Source organism: Vombatus ursinus, unplaced genomic scaffold (genome assembly GCF_900497805.2).
Source record: "Vombatus ursinus unplaced genomic scaffold, bare-nosed wombat genome assembly UNPS02014801.1, whole genome shotgun sequence".
Lineage (NCBI taxonomy): Eukaryota > Metazoa > Chordata > Mammalia > Diprotodontia > Vombatidae > Vombatus > Vombatus ursinus.
This window is the reverse complement of record NW_020954579.1, coordinates 10426837-10444390: the sequence shown is the minus strand read 5'-3', so window position 1 is coordinate 10444390 and position 17554 is coordinate 10426837. Positions and strand designations below refer to the sequence as shown.

The 17554-nt window shown below is 42.8% G+C and overlaps 1 protein-coding gene across 1 annotated transcript in view; it reads right to left on the bottom strand.

Annotated features, from left to right (window-relative positions):
* Positions 1–16937, bottom strand: part of ITGB3 (integrin subunit beta 3) — a 79846-nt gene extending 62909 nt beyond the window's left edge. The window contains exon 1 of the mRNA XM_027873062.1: positions 16867–16937. Within this exon, the coding sequence (XP_027728863.1) occupies positions 16867–16930 (64 nt within the window). The 5' untranslated portion in view covers positions 16931–16937. The remainder of the gene's footprint in view (positions 1–16866) is intronic.
* Between the last annotated feature and the right edge of the window lie 617 nt (positions 16938–17554).

Genomic DNA, 17554 nt, shown 5'->3' with positions numbered 1-17554 from the left:
GCCGCTGGACTCTGGAGGAGAGAGCAAGGCTGACAACTTTGTGCACTCTGCCTCACTCTAGTTCACGTGCAAGTTAAGACATCACCTTTGTGATGTCTTCAGGAAGGACAAACAATAATAGCTCTTCTGCTAGGCAGGTTACTAGGGTGGGTTCCCAGGGTCTGATCCTCTCTACAACTCACTTCTCAACTGCCAGGGCTAGTTCTCTGTTGAATCCATAGTCAGTTCTCTGTTGCCAGAGGCCATATTCATAAAAGCTGCTTCCTGTATCTAGTCACTCACTGACTCATTGACTCTCCAGGCCTGGAGAGTGTGTACTTCTGCTCCACCAAAAGTAGCTCAAACTCTCTCAAACTGTTTGACTTGTTTTTTATGGGCCATCAGTCGCGTGGCAAATTTTGATCCGGCCAATGGCATTGTCCCTCCTGATTAAAAAAACAAACAACTTGTCACTCTTTGTAAAGGGATAAAAGGTGTAGAGGCAAGAGTGTGCTGAAGCTGCTGAGGCTGATTCTTAAATTTTCAGGGTAAGCATTTATTCCCTGGAAATTAGCAAACTTCACATCATTGATTTATTATTTTAATTGTCTAGACTTAAGAAAATGATGGATAAAATGTTAATAATACAGATTAAACTTAAGAGAGTTTGATCAACATAAAACCCCTGAGAAGTAAGTGCTATTATTATCCCTATTTTACAGTTGAAGAAACTGAGGCAGACAGAGGTTCAGTGAATTGTCCAAGGGTCTGATGCTGGTTTTGAACTCGGGTCTTTCTGACTCTAGGAAAAGTACTCTATCTATTGCACAATTTAGCTGCCTAGGGCACAATTCTTAAACAATACAGAACTAAACATCCTTACACAAAGATCCAGATCTACCATAGCTAGCAGGTCCAGAGCCTACATTTACCTTCAAATACGTAATTATACATAATAGAGCCAGAAACCATAAACATAAGGGTGCACGTCCATACAGGACAAGGAGTCTGAAACCAGGCTTGTCCAGCCAACAGCGTCTGGTCAACTGACTTTGACTCATGTGGTCACTTTCCCTACCCTCCTCCCACTCTACCTTTAGCCAGCTGTGGAAATAAACACTTCCACCCACTCCTTGTCGCCAGGCACAGGGCACAGAAAGACCGGCTTGGGCTAAACCTAGCTGAGGCCCCTGCCTCCTTTCCTACTCCCTCAGTGGAAGTTTTTATGGAAACCTGTGTCTGGGAATACATCGGGAGGATGTGGCAGTACTTACGAAGGGATGGGGGCACAACGGGTGAGGCCAAAATTCCTACTAAAAGTTACTATTCAGTCAGCTTGGACTGACCACTTTCAAGATAAGCATGAGCAACCATTTCCCCCAATCTTTTGAGCTTATTGATTTCAGGCAGATTTCTTGAGATTGGCTTAGTCCAATAGAACTCAGTCTTCGGGGAGTTATGCCAGTGATTCCTCAGGACACTCCACTCTCTTAAAACTAATCATAAATTTACTTTATGTCACTAAAAGAACACTAAATGTTCGCCTTCATTTTACCCTGAAAGTTCTGGCACTAAGACAAAGGTGCTGTGTATCAGGCTTTTGAACCTCGAGTTAAGAAGCCCTGAATTCAGATTCCACCTCTGACACTCACCAGCTCATCATTTAACCTATTTCAGTTTCAGTTTATCCATCTGGGAAAATGGAAATAATACAAATGGTGCTTATTTCACTGGGTTGTTATAAGGATCAAGAGAGATAATATATGTAAAATATTTTGCAAATCTTAAATCACTATATAAATGTTAGATATTATTTATTATTATTAAGAGTATCTTAACTAGGCCTCTCCAGACCCTGCTCTGATTCCGAGAAGGTAGAAGTGAGCATCTTTAAAAGCCTAAGACTTGCTTTCTCTTTCAGCTGAGAACTGTTAATTCATGAAGAATCTCTGGGCTGGAGCCCATGATGATTCAATAAGCTGTCCCCTCTGAGATTTCCTTCTCTAAAATGTGTGGAAGGCTTTGTTTCCCAGTTCCACCCATTCACATCTCTCCTCTTGCGCCCTAGGGCCCGGCCTCGCCCCTGTCAAAGACTGGCACTTCTTCCCAGGGACCTCATTTGAATGAACAACTTAAAGCCCTTTTCCTTCGGATAGTCCCCCTCTCCTTTGACAATTCAGCCCCAGGAAAAGAAGCAAGATGGGGTTAAACCCTCTTCCGGAGAATCCCAAACCCCAGGGGCTGTTCTGTGTCTATGATCCAAGAGAGTTGAATTTTTCCTTTTCAGTATCACAAAGTTATAGAGGAGGTTTTCAAGATAGACCCTGGAAAAAAGGTGAGGGAATCCCTGCTTCCTTAAAATTCCACTTCTATAGGAAGCCCTTTCTGATTCCCCTTAAGTCTGGTGTCTTCTCTCTGCTGATTATTTCCAATTCATCCTGTATATAGCTTGTCGGCACATAGTTGTTTATATGCTGTGTTTGCCACTAGACTGAGAAATCCTAGAATGCAGGGATGGTCTTTATCTTTTTTTATATCCCCAGAGCTTAGCACAATGCCTGTACATATGGGGCAGCTAGGTGGTGCAGTGGAAAGAGCACCGGCCTTGGATTCAGGAGGACCTGAGTTCAAATCCGGCCTCAGAAACATAACACTTACTATCTGTGTGACCCTGGGCAAGTCACTTAACCCCATTGCCTGACCAAAAAAAAAAAACAACAACAACAACAAAAAACAATGCCTGGTATATAATGGCACTTAACAAATGTTTAATTGACTGGCTTCTCCCAAGGTAGAAGCATCAGATTTCTCATCTGGATCACAAGTTTTGAGATGAAGAAGTCTAGCCTAGGAAAGTACGTAAAGCCAGAGAGGAAACAGACTTCAGCAAGGAAGAGAGGACCGATAAGGTGAGAGGGACTGGATGATCCAAACAATATTACTGAAAAGTATTTCCAAATATAACGGCTGTGGCTGATCAAACATAAATGACTTACCAAGGATGGAAAGTAACAGTGGGAGTGGGGAAGACACAAGACAAAGAGGAAAAGAAGGAGAAGGAAGGGATCCAGCATGAGACAAAAATGCAGAAATGAAGGACATTTTGCAAGATGCATTGTCCCAGTACGACAGGAGGTAAGAAGTCAGCCCTCCTACGATAGGACATGCTCACCATCATCTACAGTGTATTCCCTGTAGTTGAGCCAAGTTGGGACTGGAAGTCATTTAAGGGAAAGTGATGCAGTTTTTTTTTTAATGATTACACTGCAATACAACAGTAATCTTTGTTGTCATTTGCCAGAGAGGAGACCAGGAAAGCAGCTGGCCCAAGTCTTGGATTGGATCCCAGCTCAGCCACTGACCCTGCACAGGTCACTTCCTGTGGAGATGAATGATAGGTCAGGACATGAATGATTTTCCATTATAATCTCTTGGCCCAATGAGCCAGCGCTGAGGATGAGCCATCTTTGGCACAAAATCTGACAGCTATTAACTGACCTTTGGGTCTTATTTTCCTCAGTAGGAAAGATATTTTATAGATGAGAAGTCTGAGGCTCAGAGAGATTAGATAACTTTCCATGATCACACAAACTAGTGAGTAGTGAAGGAACCGAAAGTAGGTGTCTTCTGACCCCCGGTCCAGGGTTATTTGAACTACATGACGCTTCTTCCACTGTGGATCTCCCAGGTGACCAGAATCATACTCATTCTTGTTTCCTAGGCTTGTCCCCAAAGGGTAGAATTAGGAACAAGGGCTAGAACTTGAAGAGAAGCAGGTTTCAGCTTAGGGTAAGGAAAATCTTCATAATGATTAGGAAGGTCCAAAAGGGAAATAGGCTATCTTGGGAGGTAGCTGGTTTCCTCCATAAGAAGATTTCCTGCAAAAGCTGTATGAACACTAGCTGAGTGCAGCAGAGGGGATGGTCAGTCAGATACAGGTTGGCCTCTGAGGTCCCTTCCAATTGATAATACAGCTACCAGTTACTACGTACCAGGCACTTTACAAATATTACCTCATTTGATATTTACAATAACCTTGGGAGGAGGCAGGTGTTATTATTATCCCCATTTTACAGATGAGGAAAGCAAGGCAAACAGAGGTTAAGTGACTTGCCTAAAGTCACACAGCTAGTGAGTATCTGAGGGTGGATTTGAACTCAAGTCTTCCTGACTCTAGGGCCAGCGCGCTATCCACTGCACCACCTGGCTGAGACTCCATGATTCTTGATGTAAATACTTCTTTAATCAACCCATCTATGCGTTCTCATCCAGTGTAAATTTTATTTGTTGAATAAATAAGTATTAATTAAGTACATACTGTGTGCTAAGCCCCGAGCTAAGCAATGGGGTTGCAAATAGAAAAGTAAGAAAATTTCTGCTGTCACTGAGATCACTCCCTAACGGGGGAGAGAACACATATAGAAGATTCTGCAGCAAGATGGACAGCACAGCTTGGGTATCCTTGGGATTCAGACACAGATACAGGGCAGATGCTAAGGCCCTTAGGGCAGTGTTTAGGGCTCAGCAGGAGGGCAAATGGTAAGGTCTGGAGATTCAGAGAATGAAAACTGCAAGGCTTCAAGCTTCCTCCTAATTCCCTCAGGAAGTGTAGGTCACTTAGAATCTTGATGTGGAAGAAGAAAGTTCATCCCCTGAAGTGGTCACATGGGTTCAAATCCACGCTATTCAGAGTTATAATCATGTGAGATATGATCATTGGATGATCAGTGGAAATATGCAGTGTAAATTAGAACAATTGGACCACTTTGGAAGATTCAGTCTGATACATCAGAAGCAACCCGAGGACAACAACAATTAGATACCTATTGGTGGCTTGATTGGACTTCTTCCCTCCCCATCTCAAAGGAAAACAGCTGGCAGTAAAGGCAGACTCATACTCTCTGATTTAGAGACCTTACTCCTAGGCATGTCCCCTAGGAAGGCTGAGAATAAAAATAAATAATAAAAAACCATAGCTAGTATTCATATAGTTCCTACTCTGTGCCAGGCACTGTGTTAAATACTTTATAAATATCATCATCTCATTTGATCCTCACAACAGCCCTGAGAGGTAGATGCTATTTTTTGGGGGGTGGGGGGTAGGCAATGGAGTTAAGTGACTTGCCCAGGGTCACACAGCTAGTAAGTGTTATGTGTCTGAGGCCATATTTGAACGCAGTTCCTCCTGCATCCAGGGCTGGTGCTCTATCCACTGCGCCACCTAGCTGCCCCCAGTAGATACTATTTTTGACCCTACTTTACAATTCAGGAAAGTGAGGCAAACAGAGGTTACATGATCTGCCCCAAGATCACACAGCTAGTAAGTGTTTGAGGCTGGATTTGAACTCAGGTCTGTCTGACTCTAGGCCTGGCACTCTCTTCCCTGTAGCTGCCTACCTAGCTGCCTCATAAACACCAAAATGTTCATAGCAGCACTTTTGTGCAAAGAACTGGAGCAAAGTAAATACCAATCAGATTGAGGAATCGCTAAATATATCATGGTACGTGAATGTAATGAAAAATGACTGCCATAAGAAATGATGAATGTGAGGAACCCAAAGAAACGTGGGAAGATTTATATGAACTGACAGAAGAAAGTAAGCAGAAAGAAGAAACTCTATATACCCTTGCATAAATTAAATTGGAGAGAACAATGGTATACAGTCAAGTGACATGTGTAACCAATTAGGTTTAAAAACATAAATGGAAAGGATAATAAATAAAACTTAATGCTGAGTAATGATAATAACCATACATAACCCTGACAGAAAAGCACGGACTCCTCCCTTCTTTGGAGAAGGGGGCAGAAATTACAAAGCATATACTGTCAGAAAGTACGGGTGGGCTACTTGGTTTTGATGAACTGTTTTTTTTTCTTTTATTACAGGGGCAGCTAAGTGGAGCAGTGGATAGAACACTGTCCCTGGAGTCAGGATGATCTGAGTTCAAATCCGGCCTCAGACACATGACACTCACTAGCTGTGTGACCCTGGGCAAGTCACTTAACCCTGACTGCCTCACCAAAAAAAAAAAATGTTAAAAGGGATGGTTTATTAGAAATGAATGAATAAGTATTCATTAAGAACATATTATGTGACAAGCACTGTATTAAGTGTCAGGCAGGGCTACATATAAAAACCTCAGAGACTATGTTACCTGCTAGGTGCTTACTGCCTAATGGGAGAAATAACATACAAAGGTAAGTGGTGACCAGGGAGGCACACTATCGTGCAAAATGTTTTGGGGGCAAGGCAGCTAGATGGTGCAGTGAATAGAGCACTGGCCCTGGAGTCAGGAGGACCTGAGTTCAAATCTGGTCTCAGACCAGACATTTGACATTGACACTTAATAGCTATGTGACCCTGGGCAAGTCACTTAACCCCAATTGTCTCGCCCTCCTAAAAAAAAGCTTTGGGGGAAGGGAATAAGCATCTATATGGTGTCTATTGGGTTGGTTTTTTTTAGGCAATTGGGATTAAGTGACTTGCCCAGCATCACATAGCTAGTAAGTGTTAAGTGTTTGGTCTATAGTGTCTATTGTTTTCAGTATGGCCAGAAATTGTCATGGTCCTTATCACCTTTAATTTCTTTCATTTTTCTTTTCTATTATTTTTTTTTAAAGAAACAAAGCAATGAACATAGCTAATAGGGAAATGTATTACATGACTGCACATATATAATCTATATCAAATTGCTTGCCTTCTCATGGAGGGGGAAGGAGAAGGAGGGAAAGAACATGGATATAAAAAAAGAATGTTAAAAACTTTTATTTACATGTACTTGAGAAAAGGTAAAATAAAAATTAAATGTAAAAAAAAGAAATGAAACAAGGTAATATAGTGCTATAGGACAAATTCAGTGGCATTGTGAGTAGAGGGAGGTGGTCAGAGGACATAGGTTTGAATCCTGGCTTTTCTACTTACTATCTATATGAGTTTAAGCAAATCTTGTCTAGGCCTCAGTTTCCTCCTTGATAAAATGATAATTCTGGATTAGATAGTTTTTAATATCTCTTTCAGGTCCACTCTGGTGAAAGTGACTGTGAAAACTTAACAATGAGGGGCAGCCAGAGCACCGGTCCTGGAGTCAGGAGGACCTGAGTTCAAATCCAGCCTCAGATACAACACTTACTAGCTGTGTGACCCTGGAAAAGTCACTTAACCCCAATTGCCTCACAAAAATAGTTAATAACAAGAACAAGTTTGCCCAGCTTTGAGAGGGTGCAAGCAAGCCCTGGGACGGTGCTGTCTCTGCCCTCTAAAATTTTAGCTTTTTGCCACAAAGTCCTTGTTGCCCTTGGCCTAATTATGGTTCTGCAGCATTGTGGTTACTTCTTTCAAATAGCTTAGGATGCTATGAATTCCAATCTTCCTAAAGTGGTGCAAAGTGTCATCAATATTTGTCCCACACTTCTGCCTGAGCTATTTACATGCTTCAGCATAGCTCAATGTGACTGGTTTTTAGGGAATCCTGATCATCAGATGTTGTTTTTCAGTCATGTTTAACTCTTTGTGACCCCATTTGAGGTTTAGTACTAGAGTGGTTTGCTATTTCCTTCTCCAGCTCATTTTATAGATGAGGAAATGGAGGCAAACGGGGTTGAGTGACTTGTCCAAGGTCACAAAGCTATTAAGCGTCTGAAGCTAGATTTAAACTCAGGAAGAAGAGTCTTCCTGACTATATCCACTACGCCATGTTAGGTTCCAATAAATACTTTAACTTTTCTAAAGACTCACTATTTCCTCCCTTCTGACTGTGCAGATCACAAGCCCCCACCTTTGTCAAGGATATATGTGGGTTGGTGTGGCTGAAGTCCTTTGAAGGACTGGTAATGACCAGTCCTTTGAAAACTTATAAGACAAGTCCTCAAAGAATATTTTATTATTTTCTTTTTTTGCTTTTTGGTGAGGCAGTAGGGGTTAAGTGACTTGCCCAGGGTCACACAGCTAGTAAGTGTCAAGTATCTGAGGCTAGATATGAACTCAGGTCCTCGTGACTCCAAAGCCAGAGCTCTATCCACTGTGCCACCTAGCTGCCCCTCTCAAAGAATAGACAGAGCTTTTACACCTAGGTTTGATCCATTCAGATCTCCATGAGAGAAAGTCTTTAGTGAACAAAGAAGTCACTGATATAGTTACAAAACAACATCTAAGTCAGCACCAAGTCCTGGGCAGTTCTTCCAGGGTTTCCCCTAACCTAGCCTTGTCCTGCTGATGACCTCCCTCCAAACCCGGCTCTTCATTTCTGCAGCTATTTCACCTCCTGACCTGATTTCACGTCTATTTTATGTATGGCAATTTTGTCAGAAGCAATCCATTCTGCCTCCCTTTTTGTCTAGGCATGCACTTGAAAATGGGGCTCTCAGAGCCAAATTTATTTATTTTTTTAAGAAACTTAACAGTCTCAAAATATCACATTCTTTTTTTCCTTAGAAGCATCTGGCCCAGAAGAATGTGACTCACTGCCTTTCACCATTAACTCCTAATTGTTCCCAGGAAAAGAGAGCATGTGAGTCTGTCTTCAATACACTTAAATCTCTAGCTGTTTAGCACTTGAAAACCTATTAAACAGCTTGTTAATAGCCCAAATGCATCGGCCCACCTGGGAATCTTAGGCCCGAAGGTGGACCTCAAGAGAGGTCTAGTATAGACACTTGCCTTTAGTCAAGTAAAAGTCCAAACTACCCAGGCCAGATGGTTTCAACAGATCAGTCCAATGGATTGGTCACCTTGATGGTCAAGATTTTCTTTACTACACGCAAAACATCTTGAAATAAGATTGAATCATGGGTAACAGAGATGCAAATTCCCCATTTTAAGAGGCCAGAATGGCACTGGATGGATGATAGATTTAAAGCTGGAAGGAACCCAAGGGACCAAGTAGGCCAACCTCCTCATTTTGTGGATGAGGTAACTGAAGCCAGAGAGGTCAAAAGATTAAATGCCCAACGTCACACAGATAGTAAATTGTGGAGTCAAGAAAAGAATCAAGGTGCCCTGACTCAAATCCAGGGCCTTTTCTATCTTCTTCACCATGTTCTACTTCCTGTTGTTGAGTTGTGTCTGATTTTTCATGACCTCATTTGGGGTCTTCTTGGAAAAGATACTAGAGTGGTTTTGCCACGTCCTTCTCTAGCTCATTTTACCGATGAAGAAACTGAGGCAAACGGGGTGAAGTGACTTGCCCAGGGTCACACAACTGGTAAGTGTAGGAGGCCAAATTTGAACTCAGGTCCTCCTGATTCTAGGGCCAGCACTTTATCTACTGTGCCACCTAGCTGCCCCACCATCTTTTACTAAGTAGTATCAAATAGATCCCTAGGGGATGTATATTGACTTTATAAGCTGCAAATTAACATTATCTGTGTTATCCTGTATTTTATTTATTTTGTTAAACATTTCCCAATTACATTTTAACTTGGTTTGGCTTTGGTAGTGCCCTCCTCAGGTCTGACGCCTCTGTTCCACACGATGTAACAATTCACCAATGAATATTTGTTAAGGGCCTATTGTGTACAGAGTGCTGTGAGAGGAACTGAGGAGATGCAAATTTTAAAACAGACATGGTTCCCGACTTCATGGCATTTAAAATCTAATAATGGATCACAGGATTTAGAGCTTAAAGAGACTTTTAAGATTATTTAATTCAACCCCATCATTTTACAAATGAGGAAACTGAGAGGGGTTAAATGGTTTGGCCAAAGGCACACAAGTGTTAAGCAGCTAAACTCATATTCAAATCCAGATCTTTCAGTATTCTTTCCACTATACCATACTGTCTCTCGGGGACCACTAGCTCCAGGATGCATTAAAGGAGACAGCTAGATGTCACAGTAGATACAGCACCAGCCCTGGAGGCAGGAGGACCTGAGTTCAAATCCAGCCTCAGATGCTTACTAACTGTGGGCAAGTCAGTTAACCTCAATTGCCTAAAAAAAAAAAAAAAAAAAAAAAAGTACAGGGGGGAGGAGTGGTGTATGATGAGGATATTTATAGAAGTATGATGAAAGGAAGAGGTAGGTTTCTTTTTCCCAAAATTTCACTTAGGAACCTGAAACAAACTTGGCTGGCATGGTAAAGTTAGAAGAGTCCAACTGTGTCATTTCCCAGTCTACCTCCTTTGCCCCCGGTGTCTTGACCTCCACTACAGCCATCTGCTCAGTGAGGGAGCTGGCCAAGTTTCAAAAGAAGGAAGACGGGATGAAAAACCACACCAGCTCTGTGGGCAGAGGGGAGGTTTGAATGGCTTATCCCAGAAACTGTCCACTCTCTTTCCCCTTGATAATTATCTGTCTGCTGATTCATGAGCTGTGGTTCTTGCGGGTGCTCTTCCTGGCTTTTCCTGAAAATAAGGGCAAGAGGATAAGCACGGCTGAGGATGGGTGATAACTGGAGGCCCTGGATGGGGTGAGGGGTTAGAGAGGAGGGAATTTCAATTGGAAAAGTCCAAAGGCATCATCAGACTTCCTCTTCTACTCATTCTTTCACACTGTTCTTTGACATCTGTCCCCAGGGACATTCCCTTCTCACAGGCTGGAGAAGAGAAAGACTACCACCCTTGCCTGTCACATCCCCAGAAGGGAGAGGTGATGACCTTCATAGTGACCTCAGGAATTATACCAATGCTTGGTGCCTGGAAAGCCCACAGTTCTAATCTAGACACCGTCTTCTTTGGGGAAATACTCTCTGACATATTTAGGATGCATTATCTCTCCCTAGGATGTCTAGAGTTGAATAACCAAGCAGAAATGCTCCTCTGTTTCACAAGAATAAGCAAGGTTCATGAAAAATTCCATGTAAATCAGGTAATAGCAAATATAAACTTATTTTCCCATTGATTTGAGAGATCCTTTAAGACTCATGTTGTCTAACTCTGATGTTTTGCCTCACATCCAGCCAATTGGCAAAGATAACCAAAAATGGGAATGGAAAGACATACCCGATGCACTATTAGCATTATTGGTAGAGCTGTGGATTAATACAACCACTCTGGAAAGCAACTTGGACTTATGGAAGTAGCTAAAATGTCCACACCCTTTGACCCAGAGATTCCACGGCTGGCTTATACCCCAAGGAAGTTACTAACAAAAAGAAAGGCTCCATATATGCCCAGATATTTACATCAGCACCTTTTGTGGTAGCTAAAAAACTTGAAGCCAAGTAGATATCCATCAACTGGGCAATGGATAAACAAATTGTGGCATGTGAATGTAATAGAATATTACTGTGCTATAAGAAATGACAAACATGACTGAAATGACTGAACAGTAATCAAGAATAACAGCACAACGCTTGTCCTACCTCTGTCCTTGGATAAGGAGCTTAGAGGCCATCTAGTCCATCACCCTTGTTATATAGACAAGGCATTCGAAGCCCAGGGAAGTTAAATGACTTGTCCAAGGTCGCATGAACAGTAAATGGCAGAGATGGGATTTGAACCTGGATCCTTAAACTCCAAATCCATGTGGTATAGTGGAAAGAGTGATAGATTTGAAGGCAGGGGAACTGGGCATGAGTCTTAAGTTTACCATTTATTGCTTTACATGATGTTGAACAAGTCACTCTAGAGCTCGGTTTTCTTGATTGCAAGCAGAGAGAATGAGACTTGATGACTTCTAAGCGCTTTTCCATCTCTCAGTCTATTTATGATTCTCAAGAGACTTAATGCTCGCTACAGAAATGTGAGCTCTCTTTATTGTTGTTGTTCCGTCGTTTCAGTCACATCCAACTCTTTGTGACCCCATTTGGAGTTTTCTTGGCAGAGATATTGGAGGGCTTTGCCATTTCCTTCTCCAGCTCTTTTTACAGATGAGGAAACTGAGGCAAACAGGGTGAAGGGCCCAAGGTCACACAGCTAGTAAGTGTCTGAGGCCAGATTTGAACTCAGGAAGATGAGTCTTCCTGACTTCAGGCCAGGTGCTCTACCAACTGCATCACCTAGCTGCCCCCTGATTATAACAACAATGCTAATAATTATAGATTATAAAATAATTGTTGAATTACGAAAAACTATTCCATTTTACATATGTGGTATGAAACTTTGCTTCCCAGCTCTCCTTACCCCCACATTCCTGTACCAGACCTCTCTTATTCTAGTAGGTTCTATCTCATCCTTCATTTTCTATGCAACTAAAGTATCTCATCCCTTTCCTAACCCCTTTTCCTTCCTATCCCCCAGATATGATCAGATTTCTTTGATCTACAAGGTGACAGAATCTCTAGGAGACCAAAGCCAGACCTAAATCCCCTCTGATCCCCAGGATTCCAGAAAGATCAGAACAGTTCTTGTTTTACTACTAGTTTGAGTTGTTTGGTTGACCTGAGTAGGGACTATAACAAATCCCAAGTCCAAGGATCTCTCAGGCCTCGGGTGGCTTACCAGAGCCTACCTAACCAGTGGTGTGTGGGAGCCATTGTTATATTTTCAGCTTGAACATTTATGCCTTGGAAATTAGCAAATGCTATAAATTGGGGCTTGATTTATTGGTTTGTTGTCTAGACTTATGAAAATGATGGAGAAAATGTTAATAATGTAGGTTATACTTAAAAGTACAATGTACATTTTTTTTCAGAGCTGGTTGTTAAACATTTACCAGCACACCTCTGGACCTCAGCCTACCCCTATTGGAGATATTCTAAGGAACCTCTGGCTTTCCAAAGCCCAGATCTACCCTGGAGTCAGGGAAATGGCTACTCCTCAATCTAAGATCAATTCTACATTAGATTACCTGGTCCCAATATTGAGCACACAGAGAATCTATTCTGTAATGGAAGACACTCTATCCCAATGCCTTCCAATCAGTGGTATGGCAGTAGTTGACTTAGTTAAGCCTCTGACAGGCTAAGGATCCAGGAACAGGATGCAAATGGCCTAGCACACTCTTTGCAACTCCTTCCACGAAACCTTTATGTACTCTACCGGGATTCTCCAAAAATTCATAAAAATGGGTCACCAAAGAAGCCTCTCTGAATTTTTCTACTCACTACTCATGAGAAAGGGACCCTTCAACAGCTGATTGTATATCAAACAGAGCTCTTAACAGCTCCACATGCCCAAGATTTAGGCTTACCTAGAAAGCAAGCAATCAAAAATCATTAATAAGTGCTGACTAGGTTCTCGGCACTGTACTAGGCAATGGAGGTACAAAGACAAAAATAAAACAGTCCTTGCCCTCAAGGATCTTATAGTCTCCTGAGGAAGATGACATGCACATAAGTATGTGGTAATGGACCCTATAATCTGTATTACTGGAGAGACTGAAGTTGATGCATCTCTTGAGCCTGACATTTCTAAGCTATGGTAGGCTGAGCCATTGGGTGTCTACACTAAGTTATCAGCATTAATATGCTGAGCTCCAGGAGGGGACCGAGGTATTATAATGCCTAAAGAGCAGCAAACTGGCCCAGATCTGAAGTGAAATTACAGTCATCCCTTCCACATCTTTGGGGTTTGGGGCACAGTGCCCTGAGATTTGGAAAGGCTGTGTAAAAATTTTTGGCTTTCCCTTCATACTAGAGATGAAGAATGCATTATTATGGTATTAAAATATAAAATATGTGGATATTATACAATACTATCCACATATTTTACGTATTTCTGGGTTTCTAAACTTTTTCTGTGTCATCTACTGGCCTTTGCGTGTCATCTGAGTCTTCCAAAAAACTCTGCCAAAAAATTCCCATTTCATTTCTTATGCTGATGCGTGATGTATTGAAACCTCAATGGGGCAAGTCACAGTGTGGAAGAGATAATCGTAATCAGAATTCTCATGTTAATTGGAATGGGACTAGGCATGTGAACAGCCCCTACACTTCCACTCTGGGTGAGATAGGAAGACTTAGGCATTAAAAAAAATTATATGCAAGATATATGCATATATATATATAATAAAAAGAAGATAAAATTTACAGGATAAAGGCATTAGGAGCAGGGTGGGTATCAGGAAAGGCTTTAAGTGACAATGTTCCTTAAACAGTCTTTTGAAGGAAGCAAGAGATTCTAAGAGGTAGAGGTGATATAGGAGTGTGTTTCAGGCATGAAGGACAGCTCAGGAGATGGGAAATGAAGTGTCAAATGTGGGAAACAGAAAATTTGGCTGGACTGTAACCTGTGGGATTGAATACTAGGGCTGGAAAGTTAAATTGGGGACACGTTATTACGGGCTTCCAGACTAAACAAAGGAGTTTATATTTTATCTTAGAGGCAATAGGAAGCTACTAGAATTTACTGAGTAGGATAGTGACATGGCCAGTCTTCCATTTGGGGAATATCACTGTGGCAGTTGTGTAGAAGATAGAATGAAGAGGGAAGAGAGGAGACAGGAGCAATAATTAGGAGGCTATTGCAATAGTCCAAGCAAGAGGTGATGGGAGCCTAGCATCTCGGCCCTGGGAATAGAGATGAACAGAAGTGATATTGTGCAGATAGAAATGACAAGATTTGGCAACTAATTAGAAGCATACGGTGAGGGAAAATGAGGTGGCAAGATAATGCCAAGGCAATAGAGTCAGTTAGTCAAGCATTTATTAAGCACTCACAGGGCTAAGCACTGAAGGAAGCAATACAGATACAAAGAAAGACAAACTAGCTTCTGCTCTCAAGGAACTTACATTCGAATGGAGACACCAGGTACATACATAGGTAAATGCAAGATACACACAGAGTAAATGGAAAAGGGAACCTTAGAAGCAAAGGCTCCAGCATCTGTGGGGACCAGGAAAGAACACCTATTAAAGTGGTGCTTGAGCTGCATCTTGAAGGAAGCCAGGGATTCTGAGAGGCCAATATAAGGAGAAAGCATTCGAGGCTTGGAGAACAGTCAGTCCAAAGGTACAGAGACCAAAGATGAACTATTAGGTGTGAGAAAGAGTAAATGGGACAGCATAGTTGAGTTGTAAAGTGTGTAGAGGGGCATAGAGTGTAAGAAGAATGGAAAGCTGAGGAGGGGTCAGATTGTGGAGAACTTTAAATGCCGAAGGACCATATAGTTGATCTGGAGGTAATAGGAAGCCAGGGGAGTTTACTGAGCAGTGGAGTGACATTGTCATGCCTAAACCTTCGGAAAATCACCTTAGCAGCTGTAGAAACAATGAACTGGAGTGGGAAGATACATGAGACAGCTTGACCAATTAGATGACTATTGCAACAGTCCAGGGGAGAGATAATAAATTAGGCTGGTAGTAATAGAAATAGAGAGAAGGGGAACATTCAAAATATTTGGTAAACCTGAATGACCAGAAGGTTGGTGGTATCTTCAACACAATCAGATAACTTTGGAAAAGGGTTGATTTTGAAGAGAAAGAAAATGAGTTGTTTTGGACATATTAATTTTGAGATTCTCTATTTAGCCATTTTGCTTACCTGATTTTTATGGGACAGTAATATGGTGGGCAATAGAGGTGGGAAAGTGAATGGTATTTATAAATGATTTATTAATAAATTTATATCTTTTAGATTTACAAATAATAAAGTGCTTTGCAAACCTTAAAACGTCTATGTAAATATCAGCTATAATTTCTAATAGTCTCAGCAATACAACTCAAATGCCTCAGCAATACAACTCAAATGCCTCCTCCAAACAGCCTTCCTCTTGTGCTATGATGCCTTCTTGGGTAATGATACCCACTCTCTGTCTTCACACAGCACTTTATGTGTTAACTCCCTAATAAATATGAGCTCTAATATTGTGTGTTCAAGTTATCTGCTTTTGTCTTATCCCCTACTAGACTGTTAGACTCCTTACCTATCTCCCCAGTGTCTGTTGATCTTTGTTGTCTTGTAGATCTTTGTTGGCTGATTATTCAACTTTGTGGTACCCTGAGCATGTAAGTCCCATAATAAATAAAAATAAAGCCCCCAGAGAGCAATACTCAGATAGCTCTGGGTTGTTTTGACCCACACCAGTATTTTCAGCCTCCCTAACAAGGAAAGTCCCAGAAAGTAGGAACTGAAGCCCCCTCCAACACTGTAACTTTCCACTCCCCTCAAAAGATGCCCATGACCTCTCAGGAACTCAGCTGTGTGTATTCCTGTGGACTCATCAGCCAGACTGTATCTCATCCAGGGAGGATCAAGAGAAGGAAAGTAAAAAACCCCAAGAAAGGCCCCTGCTCGCCTCCCAGATGGCGACACAAATGGAACTGTCTGCTTGTGGCCCAAAGAGCAAGTAGCCTGAGATCCACAGCAGCAAGATTTAGGGACAGAAGGCCTGGGCTAAAAAAAAAAAAAAAAATGCTAGAGGCTCTTATACATCTTGTTCCCCATGGCAGCACCTTTCCTGGTCTCCTGTCTCTATCAGGGTCCCTGCTCCCAACTCAGATCTTGCTTAAAGAAATCGGAACCCCAGCCCTGTGCTGTCTAGTTCTAACTAGCCTTCTGCCTGAGCATCAGCGCCGCAAACCCACAGCATCCACTGATACCCGGGAAAGCAAAGTCTTACCAACATCCCATATCACAGCAACAGCCATCCAGAGAGAGAGACAGAGACAGAGACACAGACACAGACACAGACACAGACAGAGAGAGAGAGAGAGAGAGAGAGAGAGAGAGAGCCACACACGAGATGAGCTGCTCCTAGTGCAAACCCCAAATAAGAAGACAACACGCAAAGATCCACACATCCTCAATGAGCTGCTGAGTCAGAAGTCCCTGCACCGAGGACGGGCACCCAACGGACCCCGCTACTGGGGCAGGGGTTAGAGGCAGAAGCTGCACACAGGGGACAAGACCGGACAGCTCAAGATCACTCGAATCCGGAGCCTGAGCGGGCACAAGTCCCACGCGGACTCCTTGAGCTCCCGCGGACTGCGCAAACTTTCCGGGCAGGGAGCTGAGGTCTCCCAAACCCGGGTTAGCCTCGGAATCCGCGGCCGGTCTGGTGTCACTTACCCTGGACTCTGCCCACCAGCGCCCCCAGCGCCAGCAGAGCCAAGCAGAGCTCCCGCAGTCCCATTCTTGTCTCTCCTACCCGGGCTCTGCTCCACGATCCCCTACTGTTGGGTGCAAAGCGCAGGACGCCCCGCAGTCTTTTTTCCCGCCCCCTACGGTTTCCAGGAGGGTGGGGACGGATGGAGGGGGTGGGCGGGGGGAGGAGTCTACTTTAGACCCCTGCTGGAAAAGGGGAGGGATTTTTTGGAGGGTGGGGGACGGAAAGGGGCTTGTTCTTATCACCGTGGGGCTGCGGTCAACTCTCCTTAGTCCGTCTAATCCAATCTCATTTTAGAGAGGAGGAAACCGAAGCTCAGAGAAAGGAAATACTTTCTTCTGGTCCCGTTTCACCTCCCATCCCTTTCCTCCGTCTCCTAGTCCCCGAAGGAGTACCAGCTCAGCACACCCGGGAAAGAGCATGAAGAGTGGGGCGGGAAGGGGTAGGAAGCCGAGCTGGAATTGCCCCAGCCAAAGGGGAGCAGAGAATTGAGACCGTTAGTCAATTCAATTTCAGAAATGTTTAACCTCCAACTGTCTGAAGGGAATTATAAAGGCCTGGAGGAAGATGCCAAGATAAAATATGATACAACTCTTGCCCTCCCCTCACCCGCACCCCAATACAGCTTATAATAATAAGCCACCCAAGAAT